General features: G+C 34.6%; 2 protein-coding genes across 2 annotated transcripts in view; one reads left to right on the forward strand and one right to left on the reverse strand.

The window, feature by feature from the left end:
- The window catches only part of Dh44-R2 (Diuretic hormone 44 receptor 2), a 573,525-nt gene that overhangs the window by 297,958 nt on the left and 255,869 nt on the right, over window positions 1-19,698 (forward strand). The window lies entirely within an intron of this gene.
- LOC149418930 (uncharacterized) lies at window positions 1,385-2,631 on the reverse strand. The gene has a single exon (XM_089639051.1). The coding sequence runs from the start codon at window positions 2,309-2,311 to the stop codon at window positions 1,385-1,387; it is 927 nt and encodes a 308-aa protein (XP_089495177.1). The 5' UTR covers window positions 2,312-2,631.

Here is a 19,698-nt window from a genome sequence, read left to right on the forward strand (position 1 = left end):
GGCCCCGCCGAGACGTATGGGTGGAATGACAGTGGGACCAGTATTTGCTTTAAATATCAGCAGGGATGACTTTTTAGCATTGTACATCAGCCCATGACTGTCAACGTAAGCTTCGCATATTGCCAGAAGTTTTCTCATCGCTCTTATCGATGGAGCTAGTATGACCATGTCGTCTGCATAGCTAATATTGTTCATACATACCCCGGCAATATGGCATCCGATTCTTGTCGTATTTAGTGTTTTACTAAGTTCATCCATATACACGTTGAAAAGCACTGGGGACATTGAGCCTCCTTGTCTAACGCCGCACTTTAATTTGGCTGCTTCTGATAGGCTTTCATTCCATCTGACAAAGTTTTCCTGTTGGTTGTACCATGTTCTCAATATATTAACAATTTGTGGTGGAACTTGTCGTTCGGTCAGTTTTTTCCACAACGCATTATGACAAACCCTGTCAAAGGCTTTGCTTAAGTCTAGGAAGCATGCGTACACCGTTGTTTTTCTGGCTTTATAGTATTCGATTGTTTGTTTCATGCTATATATGGCCGTATCAGTAGAGCATCCAGCTTTGAAGCCCATTTGAGAGTCCTCTGTATTGAGCTTGTCTTCCGTTAAATTTAAGATGACCTTTTCGAAGATTCTTGCAATTATTGTGGCAAGAGATATGGGTCTGTAATTAACAGATGATGTCAAGTTCAACTGGCGGCTTTTTGGGATCGGTATTATTATTGTTTTGGACAGCTCTTTCGGAATGTGTCCGAGGCCGATCATGGCAGTGAAGAGAGAGGCAAGCAGTATTGTTAAATACTCCCCCGCATGCTTTACATGTTCTATCACTAGTCCATCGTGACCTGCAGATTTACCTCCTGCCATGTTGCGTATTGCTCGCTGGATCATCTCAGGTAATATGACGATGGACGGCTGTTGTTCTGGTTGATGCGTTTTTGTCTCAATCTCTTTAACCATTATTTGCGGTTGATCTGGTGCGGAGCAGAATGTATTTCTGAAAACTTCAGCAATATCTTTATTTACAGATTTTCCATCAATCTGGCTCGGTGCGGTGTATTTCGCTTTCAATACGGCATTGGTTTTATTCCAGAAAGATGAAAAATTCTTGCATTCAAAGCTGTTCGCTATTTTGTCCATTTTGTTCTGCTCAAAGCTTCTTTGACAATTCTTATATTTTTTCTTAAAAAGCAATCTGGTTTCTTTTCTAGCTTCCATGATGGGACCTTCAGTAGGTCGTCCATTCTGCAGCCAATTTATGTGTGCATTTCTAGACGCTTCATAATATAAGGCAACCTGCTCATTCCAACCCGCTGTAGCCTTCCATTTTCTCCCATTTTTTGGCCTTCTCCCTGTGTTAAACGCAGATATAGCTGAGTTACTCAATGCTTGTACAATTTTTTTTGTATAGGTCATCGATTTGGGCTACATTCATCGTGGTGCTGTCATAAGTTTCTGTGTTGGTTCCATAAATTATCTGAAGTTGACCTATTGCAAATTGGGCATACCTGGAGTAGGACTGCACTTCTACATGACTTTTGGGCCGCCATCGACACGGATCCTCTACTTTTGTGTGACTTGCGGTATATGTGGGTAACCCATTAGTTCTTAGAGTGGTGTGCATTGGTCTATGATCAGACCAGTCGGACTTGTAGTCAATATACATATTTTCTATTGTATTGAGTACTGCCTGAGTCACTAGACAGTGGTCGAGCCACTTCGTGGTATTATGTGCATCGCTTACGTATGTGTAGGAGTCGAGCGGGAGTATGTCAACATCCGCAATTTGTAGGTTATATTCGGAGCAGAATGATTTAAGCTCACGTCCAAATGGCGAATTCATGTCGGCATTAAAGTCTCCCAGAATAATACAATTAGGGTTGTCTCTTTCCTCAATTATCGTGTGCATTTTCGATAGACAGGATAAATATTCCGGTAAATTATCAGTGTTGTCCACTGGCATGTATACACTCATGACAAGTAATGTTCCAGTGTTGAGTGTGATATCAATCGCTATTATCCTGGGAGTTTCACAGTCGATTGTCACTGCCTTGAATGATTTCCTCCATAGTATAGCTAGTCCGCCATATGGTCGTCCTCGTAGTGGGCCATTAGAGACATCTACCGCTGAGGTACCATAGCTCATGAATTCAGGGTGAATTTCGCTAAGAAAATCTAAATCAGTTGGTATAAGCCATGTCTCTTGCAACAGAATGATATCGTTTGTAATACACAGATCAGAAATAAATTTTTCTACTCTTTTTACAGATCGGCAATTGATCGAAGTGATGTTTAACTTATTCATTTTGTTGTGTTCCTTTCGTGGTTCGCTCGATAGCTTCTCTGTATCTTCTAAATACGATGCCTTGGGGCCAGAAATCGTGATTCATCACAGTTTTAATGTCGCTTTGCTGGATCATGATTTTAAATGTCCTGAATGGAGTTTCTTTGAAAGGTTTTAGGATTTCAACATTAATTACTTTTAAACCTTTATTTTCGCAAAATAATTTTACATCTTCTGTGTTTGTTTCAAGTGCGAAACGAGATACATATAGCCCTATTGAAAGGTTTGCTATTTTTAAATTTCCTTCATTACTTCCTGTTCCACGATTATTTAAGAATCGCTTCTTGCGATGTTTATTCATAACAACCGTAAAACCATTGTTTACGTTTGACGCGTTTAACAGTGAACTGCTTCGGGCTGCTTCGGTTTTTTCCGGCTCTCTTCGGGCTTTCTCACTAACACTAGCATAAGTACGAGCATTTCGTTTAGATTTGCCGTCGTGAGCGGCTGTAGGTTGCGACAATATTTGCGTATTCTCGTGATTTGCATTGTTTTCGTTTGAAATGTCAAGAGAGTTTATGGAAGGACTCACAATTTTTGGTTGTGCATTAGAATTTGAGCGTTCATGTGTGATATGGCTGACGGTTTCTTTGATTTGACTAAGTTCCTGCTTCAAGGCATTCATATCTAATATTGTTGCCTTTGCGGCAATTTCGGTTTTCAGTAATATTAAATCTTTAAGAAGTCTTGTAACGTCGACGTGGTCAAAAGTAACTGGTGGTAACTTGTTGAGATCACGGGCGACAAACGTAGGAAGTTGGTCTGGATCGGTTTCCTTCATGATCTTTATGATATCTTGCAATGTTTTCGTTATTTTACCATCGCCTTTTCTCGTGATACGACGGCCAGGGACGGATTCTAACAGGAGGCATTTAGCACTTTCAATTTCTTCCTCTTGGAAGCTTGTGGAACATATTTGTACAATGCTCACTTCATCAAGAACATCCACTTTATTTTGTACGAATGTTAATAATTCGTTAATAATAACTCGACAGGCGCAATTCGTTGACATTTTAATTGAGCGGTTATAAAACGCGACTTATGGCTAGTCAAAACCATAGACAATATTTATATAATATCATTACTAATTACAATACAACTTATACATAATATTTATCACTGACCACTGCCATAATCAATAGTATTACTAATACAGAGTAACTCTGATAAGTAGCCATGTTTTCAGCATGTATGTATCTGAATCTCTTAGGTAATTTGCCATTTTTTATATTGCTTGGTAACATGTTGAATATTTTGGGCACGTTGTATTCCAGGGTTCGCTGTCCGTATTTATTGCTATATTTTGGTAGAAGCTTTCCTTCATTTTTTGTGAACATAGTATTGTGTTCATGTTCCACTTTCCTCTTAATTTGTGTTATTTCGCAATAAACTAATTAAAAATAATATATTTGAGGCAAGTTCCAGAGTGGAAGATACTCTCATTATCGCCCTTCTGTAAGACACCATTCAGAAAAAAAATGATCAAATGGCTTTGGCCGTGTTTTTGGTGACCATATCTGAATAGCTAGATACTTCACCACTATCCTATTCCCTATCTCATTTTCTTCCCCACTACCTTCAGCCTCACAACACACTACTATTGGAGATGACATAGTCTCACTGGATCCAGACGGTAAGGAGCAGTTGGGACTCTTGTGCGGTTTCAACAAAAAAATAAATTAAATGGATACATATTTTTTTAGCAAAAATTTTATCTGGTAAGTCTGTAACATAAAAAAAAAAAACATTATCCTGCAGAAAACAAGTTGATTATTTCGAAAATAGTGTCAGCCGACACGACTTACGGCGGGCGATTGGCATTTAACTCCTGGTATTCTAAGGGTTAAATCGTCGGACGTGCATACGAGTTGTAACATCGTCTGAAAGTAGTTTAATGAATCTACAGATAAAATTATGGACCAACTTTTTTTAGTGGGAAGTAAAACACTAACGGAGTTGAATGAAGAATTCACTTATCGATTACGAGCTCCTCGTGCGCTTGGTAGAGGCTATTAAATGAGAATAGATGTTTTATATTTGGAATGCAATTAACTTTATTGGAAGTCTCTAGCTGTTTTCACTAGCAGTGACTAAGTAACCAAAAATTACCATCAAACATACTATTTTAGGTTGTGGTTCTGTGGTTTTAACTGGTTCAATGAATTGATACGAATTCATTGAATTCAGAATATAAAAGTTGCTTGAAATGGCTTTAGCCGTGTTTAGTGACAAAATTTGAATAGCCAGATGTTTCTCTACCTCTCTCTTTCTAATCTCATTATCCTCTCACTGCCTTCAACCTAACAACATACCCTAATTGGGGATGCAGTAGTTTCACTGACTCCAAGCGTTTGGGAAAAGTTGAGACTCTTGTGCGATATTCAATGTTTTATTTTTAATGTTATTTGTTTTGAATTTAAGTATTATTTAAAATATATGTTTTAAATGCGCATTTCTTTTGTTTAATATTCTAAGTATTAATTTTGACAAGTATAATCAGATTTCTTAATTTTGGAAGAACTTGATGAGGAACGTTACCTATTTACTAACTTACTAGATTTACTACAGGTAAAATATTTGAAAGTTAATTTATAACGCACAAGAAAATTGGCAAAATTTAATTTAGAAAGGCATGGATCCTGAGGAAAAAAGAAATAAACATGATCAAATATCTTTAGAAAGGCATGGATCTTGAGGCAAAATGAACTAAATGTTAGCAAATATCTTTAGAAAGGCATGGACCTAAGGCAAAATGAACTAAATGTTAGCAAATATCTTTAGAAAGGCATGGATCCTGAGGCAAAATGAACTAAATGTTGGCAAATATCTTTAGAAAGGCATGGATTCTAAGGCAAGACAAACTAAATGGCAAATATGGCAACCATAAATATGGCAACCCGCCTTACTTCGCCACCGAATAGCCAGCTTCTGGGGTAGGACTCAACCAACATCATCGTTGTGGCTGCATCCGAGTGGCTCAGTTCCCCACTCAATGAGCGATGGATGCAGATGATGCGGCGACCTCCCTGATGGACGGTTTCATTTAATTTTATCTAATTTTTTTATTGTATTACCTATTTATATGATTTTTTTATTTTTGATTTATATTTTATGTTTAGGTACCTGCCTAATATATTTTTTTCTCTTTATTTTATCTTATTTCCATTTTTATAATTTCTTACTTTATTTTATTGTTTTACTGCATTTCATGTAATATGGCAGACTGGGATTGCACTATCCTCCCAGTCCTGTTGGATTAAAATTTAAATAAAAATATATAATTTGTTACATGATTTGTTAGACTAAGCATTATTTTTACCTTTATTACTTATTGTAGTAATTGATAAGAATCCGAGTAGAAGTAGATATATCACTATTCCAAGAATATAATTATATAGTATGCTATATACTTCTAGTAGGCGAAGATGTTGATCAGTGGTGGAGCGTTTGGTTTACATGGCCCGGGGTTCCATCCCCAGCATTTCCAAACATTTTGATATTCCATTTTTTCATAAAATTATCTAATACGTGTCAACACTGATAACTACGATTTTTTATTTGACACACCGCATAAGCGCTTCTGCCTTTATACTCGTAGTCTATAGTTGAATATTGTAAGTCCGTTGGAATTATATCGGCACCGGATGAGCGACGCGCGACGTTTTAAAGCGAGTAAAAGAGGCTGAAGCATAGACATATGAATATTAGTAGACCTGCCCTAAGTGATTAAAAGCGTATTATTCCCCACTCCCCATACCGGTTCTATTGGAGCCGGCTGGGCTCGCGTATGGCTTCCCGTGAATCTTGAGAATGTGACGTCATCATTCTTGTTCGAACTAGCGTCGAGCTATGGTCGAGGCATTTTATGAAATAACACGGCAAAATAGTGGCTTGTGATATGAAAACTTGTAAAAATATATGTGAAAAAGAGAATAAACCCAATTGTCGTATTACATTCCATATGTAAGCATCATTTTAAGCTTATTCATGTCGTATAATATGAATCAGTTGTAGAAACATATACTATCACATCGAGCCAACATTGGTCGAATGTAGCGATTCTCAAGTGTGCGCATCGTTGTTACTGGGAAGTAAATTATGAACACTTATAAAAGTGTCTTAACTAAATACGTAAACAAAATATTCGGCTCTGAAAATAGAAGAATTTTTTTTTATCCGAATTTGGACTTCGCAAATTTGTTCATAACGTGGCGAGTAATTTGCGCTCCCATGTAAAAATGTCTATTCATTCAAAAGCAGATTTTACTTTTAAGAACTAAATGGTGATATTATAATGCGAGATGCCTATATACTGTCAGATTGATTTATTGACGAATCAGTCAGCTTTACCCCCTTCGTTCTTCAACAGTTGATTTTACCCCTCACCTTTAATTTCTAGTCTATATATTCTTATGTCTGTGGGCTGAAGGGATTGATCAGTCCGGATATTGAATAGGCCCGGATAAAATCAACAGATCAATAGCTGAGTTGAGATCGAGTTTGGTTAGCACCCAGACGTCGTGAGTTCTATTCCTCGGCTGGCTCCTCTATCACGACACAATCAAAATTTTCAGCTTACTGTAGTGGTAGTAGGAGTTTTTAGAAGATTGTAAGGTTATAGAGCCCTTGAGGTGAAATTTCACAAAAATGGAACTATACAAATCATTCAAAAAATCTTATTAATATGTACTATTTCCAATTTTGGGGAATGTTTATTTACGTGGGTTGACGATGGCTTATTCCACATTTTACAAGATTCCTTCTAATGCTACCGACATCAACTGTGAGGTGATGTTTCGCTCTTATATTGTAAGAAGTAACTCCTTTAATTGACTAAAATAAAGTTTTGAAAAACTAAAATAGTTCGATATATTAAAATAAAGTATATTAGTATATTAAAATAAGTTTTAAAAAACTTTATTTTAATATATCGAACAGTTCCGTGACATGTTTTTCACAAAACCTTCCTTTAGATTATTGTTCCTTACAATTTTAACTGGATAAAAAATACAACACCTGAAACAAACATTAAGATTCTTATAATTATTATGTTTTTTTCCATTCATAACTGAAAACAGCTATCCCCAGCTGTCTAAGATATAAACTTTTATATCAGAAAATGGAGACAGATCCAGAATAAAATGACTGACAATTTCTAATCTCTCACTTAATATTTGACAAATTTTCAATACTTCATATTGCAATTCCATCAACCAAACTGCTTTGATTTATATCAAACAACTGTTTTTTATCCATGTTCAAACAGCACTCTAGGTCAAAACTTCCAATGTTCCATTGAAAGAAATACTTGCAACGATAGTAATATTAAATTTATGGAATCTGCGTTTAATAATACCACATTCAATTCGATTATCCCCCGTCATCAGATCTGGGGAAGACTGATTATGATCAAATTATAGAGGATTCGTTTTGGGAATCATTGAAACTAATTAACGTTCAGAACTTTTCCAAGAAAACTTTGTAGAATATCATAAAATTGATAGAGGTAAGTATTTCAAAATCATTATTTGGCAAATTAAATCGACAATTTGATTTAACCAATACCTAATGTTGTTTAAAAATCTGAGTCAGATGTCAAAACTTCACCAGGACGCCGGGAAGTAAAACCGGGAAATATAAAAAAAAACATACGATGCAATGTGGAGTGCCACAGGGCTCGATTCTTGGACCTCTACTTTTCTTATTATACATCAATAATTAAATGTAACATCTCGGGAAAACTTCAACTTTACGCAGGTGATACTCTAATTTACTATCATTATAAGAATCTGTGGGAACTTTAAACTCTAATGAATGAAGATCTTGCAAAGACTGGGATTAAACAAATTTATCCTCTTATACTTATGGAAAGGAAAAAAGATAACAAGAGCATGAAATTCATTTTCGGAAATTAAAAGCTCCAACAGAAGTAACGAAATATTTGGGGTTACTCATAGACTCTAACCTCTCGTGGAACTACTATAATGAGTTTGTAAACTCCAAAACTTTTCTTATAATCGGTGTTCTCGATCGATTTAAAAGTATGCTTCCCACATCTCTTCTGCGTGCAACATATTATTCTATGATCCACTTCCACCTGAGTTATCTGGGGCAGCATTACGAAAAAAAAAATATCCGAAATATAAATTATCCAAAATAGAGCCGTAAGAAATATATATTATCTTTCATGGGATACACATCTCAAAGACATATACTCACAGACTTAAATTATTTTTTTTACGATTCTGCCAAAACATAAATATCACTTACATTTAAATAGTTCAAAATCCTCACACGCCAACACTAAGCCAGTCTTTAATTCAACATACATCAGCACAAAACACGATCACGAAATCAAATACACTTATCCTCATCTACTTACACGACTAAATTTGGAGTTCGAATACATTCATTACGTCACGTATAAGTAATACAATGCATTACCTAGTAGACTAAAACTTCCAGTAACGAACAAAAACAATATTGAAAAAAGCGCCCAAGGCTTTTTCCTCCGCAGTTTTATTGGTCAGCGACACATTCTTTCTTTGAAACTCTCAAACTTCAGTGTTTAGGTCTTTTAACGTACTCATGAAATATTTTCCATTTGAGTGTGTTAAGTCTGTCTAGTTGTTTTAAAATCACATTGTTCTTTGAACTTCCATTTCTTATGTAGAAATAAGTTCTTTTGTTTTATTAATGTTTTCTTTCCAGAAATAAGTTTTTTTTAAACGCACTGGGAATCATATATTATAAACATTATTTTTATAATTTTATAATGTATTATATAACTAAATAAATAAATGTGTTTTTACCTGAAAATAACACAAGGAGACGGGAAATGTATGAAGTGTACTTAGGAAATAGAACAGTTTTACGGCAATAAAGTATTTTAAATTAAAAATGAAATTTTTTGAGGATGTTAATAATGATACATTATATAATAATTTTTGGGGTTCTAATGTTTCTGTAATATAGAATTTTATAAAAAAAACTTCTAACTTGAGTAAAAAGCTATTTGCATCTATTTGGAAATCCATTAACCGTTCTTTGACTCACAAAATTTGTTTAATTCATGTAAATAGAAAACATTTTCGATGTAATTACAAAAAATTATAAATACTTTGCTTCCTCTTGCAACCTTTTCACAGTGAATCGACCATAAATATATTTTTTCCATTAATATTTTATACTTCTCTATGGTGAGAGTAGGTACTTACCGGTGTAGGTTTTAATATCGAGAGTTGGAATTTATTTTTCAGATTTATATTTATATATTCCAGGGGTAAGGCTCTCGACTAGCAATCTGAATGTGGCGGGTTTAAATCTCGGCGGATTCACATTTAATTAATTCAAGAGTCGAATATTCTCTCACTATCGCCCTGGACCACCATTCAGAGTTGAAACGTTGCTTGAAATGGCTTTAGCCGTGTTTGGTGACCAAATCTGAATAGCCAGGTACTCTGCCACCTTCCTCTCCCCACCACCTTCCACTCTCCACTACCTTTAGCCTCACAACAAACCCAAACTGGGAATGCCTTAGTCTCACTGGCTCCAGATGGTTGAGAGCAGTTGGGACTCTTGTGCGGTAAACACATAAAAATTGGAGAGGACAGTAAACGTAGATGATGGGAAACATATTTTTTAGATGAAAAGTAACTGGCTATTGAGATCTGGTCACCAAACTTGTTTCGATAGCTCTTATAGAAATATTTGTCTCGGGCTGCGAGTTTCTTGTGGACGAAATAATAGAAAGGGGAATGAAATGGATCTATGAAAGGATGCCACCAGAATATTGAAAGCCCTACCTTGTATATGGTACATTCTTTGTTACCTGTCTCTGACGCACAAAAACACCACAGCAAATGGCACGTAACCCGGAATTGAACTAGCAACCTGTTATCGGTGGGTCAGTTGAAAAGGTACTGACTGGTACTTCCCGTCTCCTGGTGTCAAAAGATAGGACGGGTACAGGATTAAACTAAATCGTAAATAATTATGATCGGCTATATGCCCGAACACGGCTAAAGCCATTTAAAACTAAGATTTTATTCGATATATTTAAGCGATACCAAAAGGATCTGCCACTCTGGAACGTGACGAAAATACACTTAATATTACAAATAATTAAAAGCAATAATTAGTCTTCTGAAGGCACGAGTTCAATTCCCGTTGGCGGAATTTATTTTTACTCGGGAGATATATTCAATTTGTATTGATATCTCAGGCGACTAATTATTGCTTTTAATTATTTTTTATCCTTTATGTTATGCATAAAATCTTGTCTTATAAACATTAGTTTATCATTAAAAAATTCTAAATATTACATTTTAATGAATACGTTTAAATAAATCAAATAAACTTTTCTTGTACACATAAACCTATTAAACCCAGTTTTTTAAAAACTTTTCATGACTTAATTTAACTTTTCAAAAGTGTGTTGACTTGCCCGGTTACCCTTTACTTATTTATACACCATTAGAAAGGCTTCTACATAACAGTATTTTTGTTGTAACAGGATGTAAACTCAATTAAATATTATTATGTCATTGCCAGAAGACATATTAATTTTATGTCACAGACACCCATTTGCTAAAATAACTTTTTTCAAATCATACTAAGTTGAAACTTTAAAATCGAACGGGATTCTTTTTAATTTTTTCCAGCAAAGTGAGCTTTAATTTAAGCTGGGTTTTTATTGACAGATGATGACAACCAATAGTTGATAACTCTTCAACGTTTGGCTGCGTTTTCGGTGGATAAATCCAGATGGAAGTAACATCTGTCTCTGGCACCTCTCCAATATGGCTAGTGACTGCAACGCTCGTAAAATGCATTTCACGTCCGCTGCATTTTTGGAGATGGAATTCTATAATATGTAATGCATTTCCGTGCAAGATTAGTATTTATCTACATTGCAAAATGTCTTTTTGAACGCCATTTTTTATTCAGGTCCAGGTGACTTTTACAAAATAAATCTTACAAAAAATTACACCCGACTCTACACCGTTATTAGTTACAAGCCTGGATCGCAGGAAATTGTAATTTTTGTAATTTTTTTTGTAATTTTTTAATGGATTGATAATTGTTTAATAGCTAAAAAAGGCAGACCCCTTGAAAAAATCACTCAATCTGACATTACGTGTCAGTTTAACCTTAATCAATTGAAACGCCGATTTCCAATACAAATTGAACAGTTTTTTGGTTAAAAATTTTATATTATAGGTAGGTACTTTTTCGCTAGTCTGAATTCTTTACAAAAATCAGTTCCGATTTTAAAAAAGACAATTAAATTCAAAGCAAATCCGAGTTTAGTTAGTTGGACTATAATTACAAACAAAGACATGTAACCGCAATAAGTATGGTTTGATATCTTATATATAGCTTTTGAATATTGTTTGGACATTAGAAAAACATGTAAACATAACTATTCATAAATGAAATTAATAAAATACCTAGTTTTTACCACTTTTATTGTTTATAAATACCAACATGTTTCATGAGCAACGATCACTTCTTCAGGGTTTTAATGATACTAATTTTAAATAATAGACATAGACAATGGTGTCAATAGAAAAATAATAGACATAGACAACGATGTCATTAAAAAATAATAGACATAGACAATGGCAACAATGTAAAGATGAGAATGGATAGGGGAAAGAGAGGCAATATGGAACAATTTTCAAAGGGAATAGATTTAATATTGGGTCATTTAAAAATAATTTTTGATTGTTAATAATATTCAATTTTGCATTCACACTCTTTCTAATCTCTAAAATTTCTAGTGTATCCAACTGAATGCCATTGACATTAAAATGTATTAATTCTATTCCACTATTGAAGTTAATATTCATAAATACAATAAAAAAATAAATACTTTTGCAAAGTTGGGCATAATATATATTTTCTTATAATTATTTATTTCTTAAGTTAATACCGCTCAAGAGTCTCAACTGCTCCCAATCCTCTGGAGCCAGTATGACTGTGGCATTCCCAATTGGTGTATGTTGTGAGGCTGAAGGTAGTTGGGAGGAGAAGGAGATGGGGAAGATGAAGGTGGGGATACCTGGCTATTCAGATCTGGTCACCAAAGACGGCTAATGCCATTTCAGCAACGTTTCAATTCAGATTGGTAGTCTTAGACCAGATCGATACTGAAAATATCTTCCACTCTTGAACATGCCGCAAGTATACGAGTACTATACATTATTTTAAATGAATAAATGTAAAATAAAACAAATTCTTCAAATAAAATTTGCTTGCTTGATTCGAACCCGCTACCTTCGGCTTGTTGGTCGAGAGCCTTACTCCTTTACTATGGAGTCCTTCGAAATTTATTAAAGGTTCGTATTATTTTGATTTAAAGATACAGAGAGGATAGATCACAAGGGCCTCACCTATAAACTTTTTTTTAAACTTTCCGAAAATTATGAACAATTGTTAAATCATGAACAGAAAATAAATGGTTGTCAGTTTTGTAAAATTTTTGCAAGCACGTTTATTAGTAGGACTGTGTGCGTAATTTTATTTTGTAAATAATTCACTCGTCTGTAAAATTCAATAACTCCCTCTTGACGTCAAATTTCTTGAGCGCAATTATTTGTTCACGGATAAACTATAAACGTAGGTCGTACAAAATGCTTGACACTAATGGAAATTTATTATTTTGAAAACAAAAACCTAGCGGATTAACAGAAGTTGTCTACTGACACAAAAGACAAAACAAACCTTAAGTGCTTTGCAAAAAGTTTAATACTTTGAGCTTTGTTTTCCCGGTCTCATGTTTAAGAAATGAATAAATTAGGCAGCTTTTATCTCTGATTGCTTAAATGGAGCAAACTTCTCTCAGATTCATAACACCACTGCGGTAAAGACTTCAAGAAAGAAAACTAGAGAAAAGCATTACAACAAATCCTTTAATTTGAGAATCCCTTCCATTGTTTGAGAAATATGTTAGTTCAGTTACAGTTTCAGAGAGGAAAACTAATAGCTGTGAATATATTAAAAGTTTGTCAACTCGTTGCACATTCTGAGACCTGTTTCTGCAGTTGGGATTATCTAGAATCCATCGGGTTTTCCAAATTTCACTAACACAATATTTCTAGTGTTACGGATTTCAGACACGGAACATATTTTGCGAATTCTCGTGAGATGGTGCACCATATTGGCGTATTTTGAGATGAAATTCCTTAGAAAAATGTGGTTTTGGTAATAAATATTTTACAGAGAAAAGTTTAAGTTTAGTAGAAAAACGTCGTGGTAAAAATATTGTTTTCGTTCTCAAAAATGAATCCATCCCTGTACGAAACTGCCGGGAATTTCACTATGAAAAGAGTTATATTTTACTTTCTTGTGAGCTCGTGCGCCAATTTTCAGGTAAATAAATCTTATCACCGTCCATCTAGTATAAATATTATCACAATCGAAAACTAAGCAAAACAACCATTATTGTATTCATCAGTGATTTTTTAGTGTATCCTGTTTAGAAATTTATTGGGAATTATACCATTTAGCTATAGCGTTATAGTAAAGATCCCCATTGGGAATATTGTCAAAGAAAAAATTCTATGCATTAAAAAAAATTATAAAAAATTTTACCCGATCAAATATCGTGTTTTTGCGTGCCGGCATTCTCCTGTCGAGGACAGTATAAATCAGATTATTTATGATGACTTTGTTAAAACTCGGTGGTGTCTGGTAAAAATAGTAACATACTCCCCAAAATACAACAAAAATTGAATGATGTTTTAAAAAATTGTCTGAAATCAATGTAACGCCTGTTTAAAAAACTTTTTGCTTTTCTTGGTAGATTACTTGACTTAGTAAACTAATTACTTACTAAAGGCCAGTCGTCCCACGGGTTCCACTCTGAACTGGGCTGTAGACCGTACCTTATTTAGCGAACTTAACTTTCTGCGCATATTATTGCAGTATTCGGTTTACATCGATGCTTATTGACCCGTGGGAAGACGGGCTAAGTCTACTAATTTAAGCTACTTTAAGCTACTTACTATGTAAGCGAACGTGTTAGACTTTTAAGCAAACTCAACAGTTCGGTGTACATACTTGCAATATTATATTATTATATACCTAGTAGAAATGTTGTAACATAATATTGTAATTATTATTACAAGTAAGAAATATCTTAAATATTTTTGTTTCGTGCAAAAAAGAAGTGCGTGTTTCCGATTTTATTGAATTATTGCCAAATAAAAGAGAGCTCATAAATTGTTGCGTATCAAAAGCACGTCATGTCAAATACATTCGTGAGGTTCATTATTTATTATTTTCTCTTAAGCTTTCCAACCGATTTAACTGATACAAAATAGTCATAAATCGTAAAAATTCCGTTCGTGGTAGACGAATGAAGGCATCTTCATTCATGGACTTGAAATCGATTGGTATTTTTATTCAAAGCCATTATATGAAAGAACACACTACTTCAAAACCAAAAGCGGGCAATGAAATATGAAGTGAGAGTCTGGCGAGGAAATGAAAAATTGTTGTAAAGGTGGCTCTTCTGCGATAGTGAAAATCTAGAAGAGGATGAAAATTACCGACTGGGAGATGAAGCGTGGTTTGTCTGAAGTTTTGTTCTGCTTTTCTTACAAAATTTAATTTTCGATTTGAGACCAATATACCCTGCCAAACAGAATGATCATTTTTTAAATCAAAGCGTGTAGGTAATAACAAGTACGGCTGTGAGTTATTTCGTTTATTTGTGTTTTACATTGTAAGATATAGGCCATTAAAGAAATGATTTTCTTGGTTTCAGTGGCATATTTGGCAATTATTTAAGTTAGTTATAATTATTTCAAACCTATGTAACTGTGAAGAAGTATAAACAAAACATAAAAATAATTTTGAGGTCCTTGAATTTAAATTATTACATACGACCGATTTACGTTTGAACACAAATTTGTTATAAAAAATAAAATTTTGAGCCAAAAAATGTCTGCTTTGCGAAGTTTTACTTTTTATTTTTATTTACATTATATTATTGACATAGTAGTTTGGGCAAAATTTAATCAAATAATGATTAAGCCTCTAAAATCATGAGAAATCGAATTCTTTTTGCCAATGAACGGAAGCAGTATAACGATGCGGAAACTTTAAAGTCTGCACCAATTGATAGATGACAGCCTCCATGGTCGAGGGGTAAGGCTCTCGACTAGCAATTTGGAGGTCGCGGTTTCAAATCCCGGCGAGCGCGTATAACTTTAACTTGATTTATTTATTTAAGATATTCTCAGTATCGCCCCGGTGTGAGACTACCATTCTGAATTGACACGTTTCTTGAAATGACTTTAGTACTGGATACTTATAGTATTGAATCGTAGTTAATCAGTATTAAATCGTTGCTTGCAAGCTGTGTTTGTATATAAACACAGATGAAGTTAATAAAAGAATTTTAGTAAAAAAATATCAAAAACATGTTTATAGAAAAGTTAATTTTTGCAATCCTGCAAGAATTTACAGTATTATCTGTGCTTGTTCTAACTTGCTCACTGTCTTCGGGTGCACTCAGCGAGGAATGAGCATACATGCGTCGACAAGACTGAGTAACTAGAAAGAGAACGAGGCGACTTACGGTTTTTTTTAAGTAAAATCAAGACTGATATTTACAATCTCCTTAAAATGCATCAAATTCAAATTTCTCATTCATTCAGTGTCTTTTGAATATTAATAAAAATACTTTTTAATAAAATTAAGTATGAGTGTTCCCATTGAAACATTCTTCTTTAAACTCAGAAATAGGGTAGAAGTTATATCCTATCTTACGACTATACTATATTACAGTCTTATTAATTACACGTTTAAATATAATCGTGGCAATAGCTGTTTCAGATTCGCGACAGATGGTAACTAAAATAAATGAGGGGGCTCTAAAATAAATTCTCAAAGTGGGCAACATTCTCGAATACACTGCACCGCGAGAGCGTCTTTACACGCTGTTTCTACAATCTAACATGCAGATTATAGACAGTACGGCGAGACTCCTCTTCTCTCCAAGCAACACTTCTAGTACAAACTCAGTGATTACCAAGACCTGCTATTTAAATCTTGTAGTACTTAAGGCGAAGCTTATTGCTAAATCTCTATTTTGAGTAATATTTATAACGAATCGGTGTAGATTATGAATACCAAAAACTATCTTTTAGATAAATTGAAGGTTTTTCTATCGTTTCGCTTGAGTACAAAACAAATAAATTACTCAATAACAAAATATAAATGTAAATTACCAAAACAAATATTTTTTCAATAGAAATGTACGAACGCGTAAAGGAAACAACTTTAAAAATATAATATTATAGCTAAGTTTATCTGTGACAGTTTCACTTGATTAACTTTTTTGCTTTCTTATAAAAATATTTACAAAATAAATAAAAACCAGTTTTTTGCTTGAAATCGAACGTTTCTAGACTCCGTTTGTCAAGCGTTTTTAATGCCTATTACCAAAAATAGATATACCAAGAATATACACATCTTTGGCTTAAAGCTTCCTCTTAAATAATTTGCTTAACTTGGGTAACGTGCGTAATTTTTGTAAAAGAGTTAAAATACTCAAGTCAATTTAATTTATTACCTTTATTATTTTCTCTACCATCTTCACTCTGCAGCATCCACAGTAAAGCCTACACCCACATTTGTGACTCCGTTTTAAAAAAAGGGTATCTGGTTTTGTATAAAGTGGTGACCCCAACGTGATCTGCAGCCTGACGTGAACTGCAGCCCGACGTGATATGCAGCCCGACGTGATGTTTTATCCTGACAAATAGGGACTGGTAGAGACACCACGTAACAGCAAGCGCCTTACCGCCACCGCACCAGCGCTGATGAAGGTTCCCACCATGGTTACCCAAGAGCATACTCAATTCAAATTACCCGCAGTCAAAACCCAAGCATTCTGATTTCGGCAAAGAGGGAGATCAATGAATGTCTGGTGCAGTTTGATGGAAGCACCCTCCCCAATAAAGACTCCTTTCAAATAGTTCCAGTATCAGACCGACTCAAGTACCGGGTCTAAGTAAATAAGTATTGCTAATCTCTTAAATGTATTTGTAAGCCGGTTAAAAACGGGATAGCAAGACGTTTCCTGACAAACTTTCCGAAATCGTGATAATGTATTCGTCAGTCAGTAAAAATTTATTGGGAAACCTATTAATTTATTCGTTAAGGCATGCAATCCCATTTATAACTAGATTACAAATAATTTAAAGAGATTCTTAATAAATTAACAAAACTCATTATTCCCCGTGTACCTACATTCCGTGCAGTTAAATACAACCACCATCTCTGCGTGTATATTACAATATATTGTTCTGAGTATACATTTGCGAACCGAAACGCGATTTGAGCCTCGAATTATGGAAAAGGAACGGAGCAAACCCAAGAGGCGTCTTGCGCTATTTCCGTTTCTTCGTTCCTTTCCCATAATTTGGGTTTTCCAAATGTGTAAGCAGAATTCCAAGATGATTTTGAATTTGTGCTCTTGCGTTGGACGCCCCTTGCATCTCACAATATATAACTCTAAGTTTATGAAGGTCCTTTGATGCTATTGGGTCTATAGTTGGTGGGTACTATTATTGTCGACAGGCCCAACATCCTCCCACCGTCCCGCAGTTCCCTTAGTTCATTGTATGTCTACTTCCGGCCGCCTGAACACTCCTGTCACTTCCCGCGATGAGAGTGCCGCGTTCCGTTTTCGAGTAGATACTAATAGAGTTATCCGCTAGATGCCAGCCTGTTAATGAAGCCTTCAACCAAAAGGTGACACTTGAAACCGTCGATGTTTTGAGCTGCCGTCGCATTTCAAGTTGATTTGCTCAAAACCCGATCGGGATCAATAAATTTGACTTTCTATTTGTCTATCTGCCTGTCCGGGGGTAAAATGCACTAAACTTGTGAGGTGATTCTACGTGTTGATGAAAGTAAAAAAAAAATAATACATAATAACTGCTTTTTAAGAAATTCCTTTAGTTTTTTCCCATGCAAAAAATATTTTTCCATGAAAGAATAATATACTTTTTTACCTGAAAACTAGCTGATAACGTTGGAATTTCTAAAAAAGTTTTGATCTTTTTTACTTGTACTATCGTAATGTAGAATCACTTCCGAAGTTGGCGAACTTTACCCACCAACACCTATTGTAAAAATTAAAATGACTATGTTGATTTGTTTATCATACAAATCTATTTATTTATTCTGAGATTGATGATATTTTGCACACACATTATGTGAGATTTCGAAAAAATAATCTCCCCCTCCCCTTTTCCCATTTAAGGCAGAATGAAGGCCAGGAAACGATGGGTATTCAGTTAAATCTTAATATTTGAAAAAAACATTTCTTTTCAGAATCTATTATTTCAGTTCAAATCAATTTTATTTGATGAATTTGTGTTATTTCATTTATAATAATATACCGTACACTTGCGGCACGTTCCAAGAGTGGAAAATACTCTCAGTATTGCCCTGGTGTAAGATCTCCATTCATAATTAAAATGGCTTTATCCGTGTTTTGTAAACAGATTGAATCGTCATGTACTCCCCCCACTTTCCTCTTCTCTATCTCCTCCCCCTCACAACTCTCTTCAGCCTTAGAACATACCTCAATTGAAGATGCCATAGTCTCACTGGCTCCAGACGCCGAGAGCAGTTTTGCGGTATTTAAACTAATAAAAGTATCCCCTGGTTGTACGAGTCAAATATTGATTTATTGATTTGTACTGGACGTCGTTCGCAGTTTTGTGACATTTGATTACTAGTCGGGGGGTTGCGATTTTAATTTCCGTTTCAGTACTAATACAGTTTTGAAATTTTACTTCATTTCAAAAGCGTAATGGGGTTTTGACATTCTTGATCATGTGACGCTATGATATAATATTGTGAATCACACAAAAGTTGTGTCCCAAAAGCCTGGATTCGATGGGACTATGGCATTCGAAACTTCATATATGCCTAGTAGGACAGCAGCTGTGGTTCGCCGAGTTTTTTGTATTACTTAAAAGGTACAAATCTAAAAATTCAACACAAACATTTACAACCGCGGCTTACCACATTATCTTCCTGAAAATAATTATTTATTCTTGTGTTGAGGTAATATAATTATATTACTCGCAGGCCTTTTGAGGTCTATACTCAAGCAGGTCAGTCTATAGTATAAAATATAAAAATATATATATTATATTCGTCGAATAGTTGCACTATTATCTCATCTATATCTATAGTATCTCAGCCTACTGTTACAAATTATTATATTATTATATTTTGATTTCATTTTCTGATATACTAAGCTTAATGCTAAGCCAATGTTTTTTTGTTTTGGTCACATTCACTGTTAGTGAATT

The sequence above is a fragment of the Hesperophylax consimilis genome, chromosome 13 (assembly GCF_061612785.1).
Source record: "Hesperophylax consimilis isolate HC1 chromosome 13, BYU_Hcon_1.0, whole genome shotgun sequence".
In the NCBI taxonomy this organism is placed as follows: Eukaryota; Metazoa; Arthropoda; class Insecta; order Trichoptera; family Limnephilidae; genus Hesperophylax; species Hesperophylax consimilis.

Coding starts and splice junctions, on each gene's coding strand:
- LOC149418930 (XM_089639051.1), bottom strand. CDS start 2,311: ATGAATAAGTTAAACATCACTTCGATCAATTGCCGATCTGTAAAAAGA.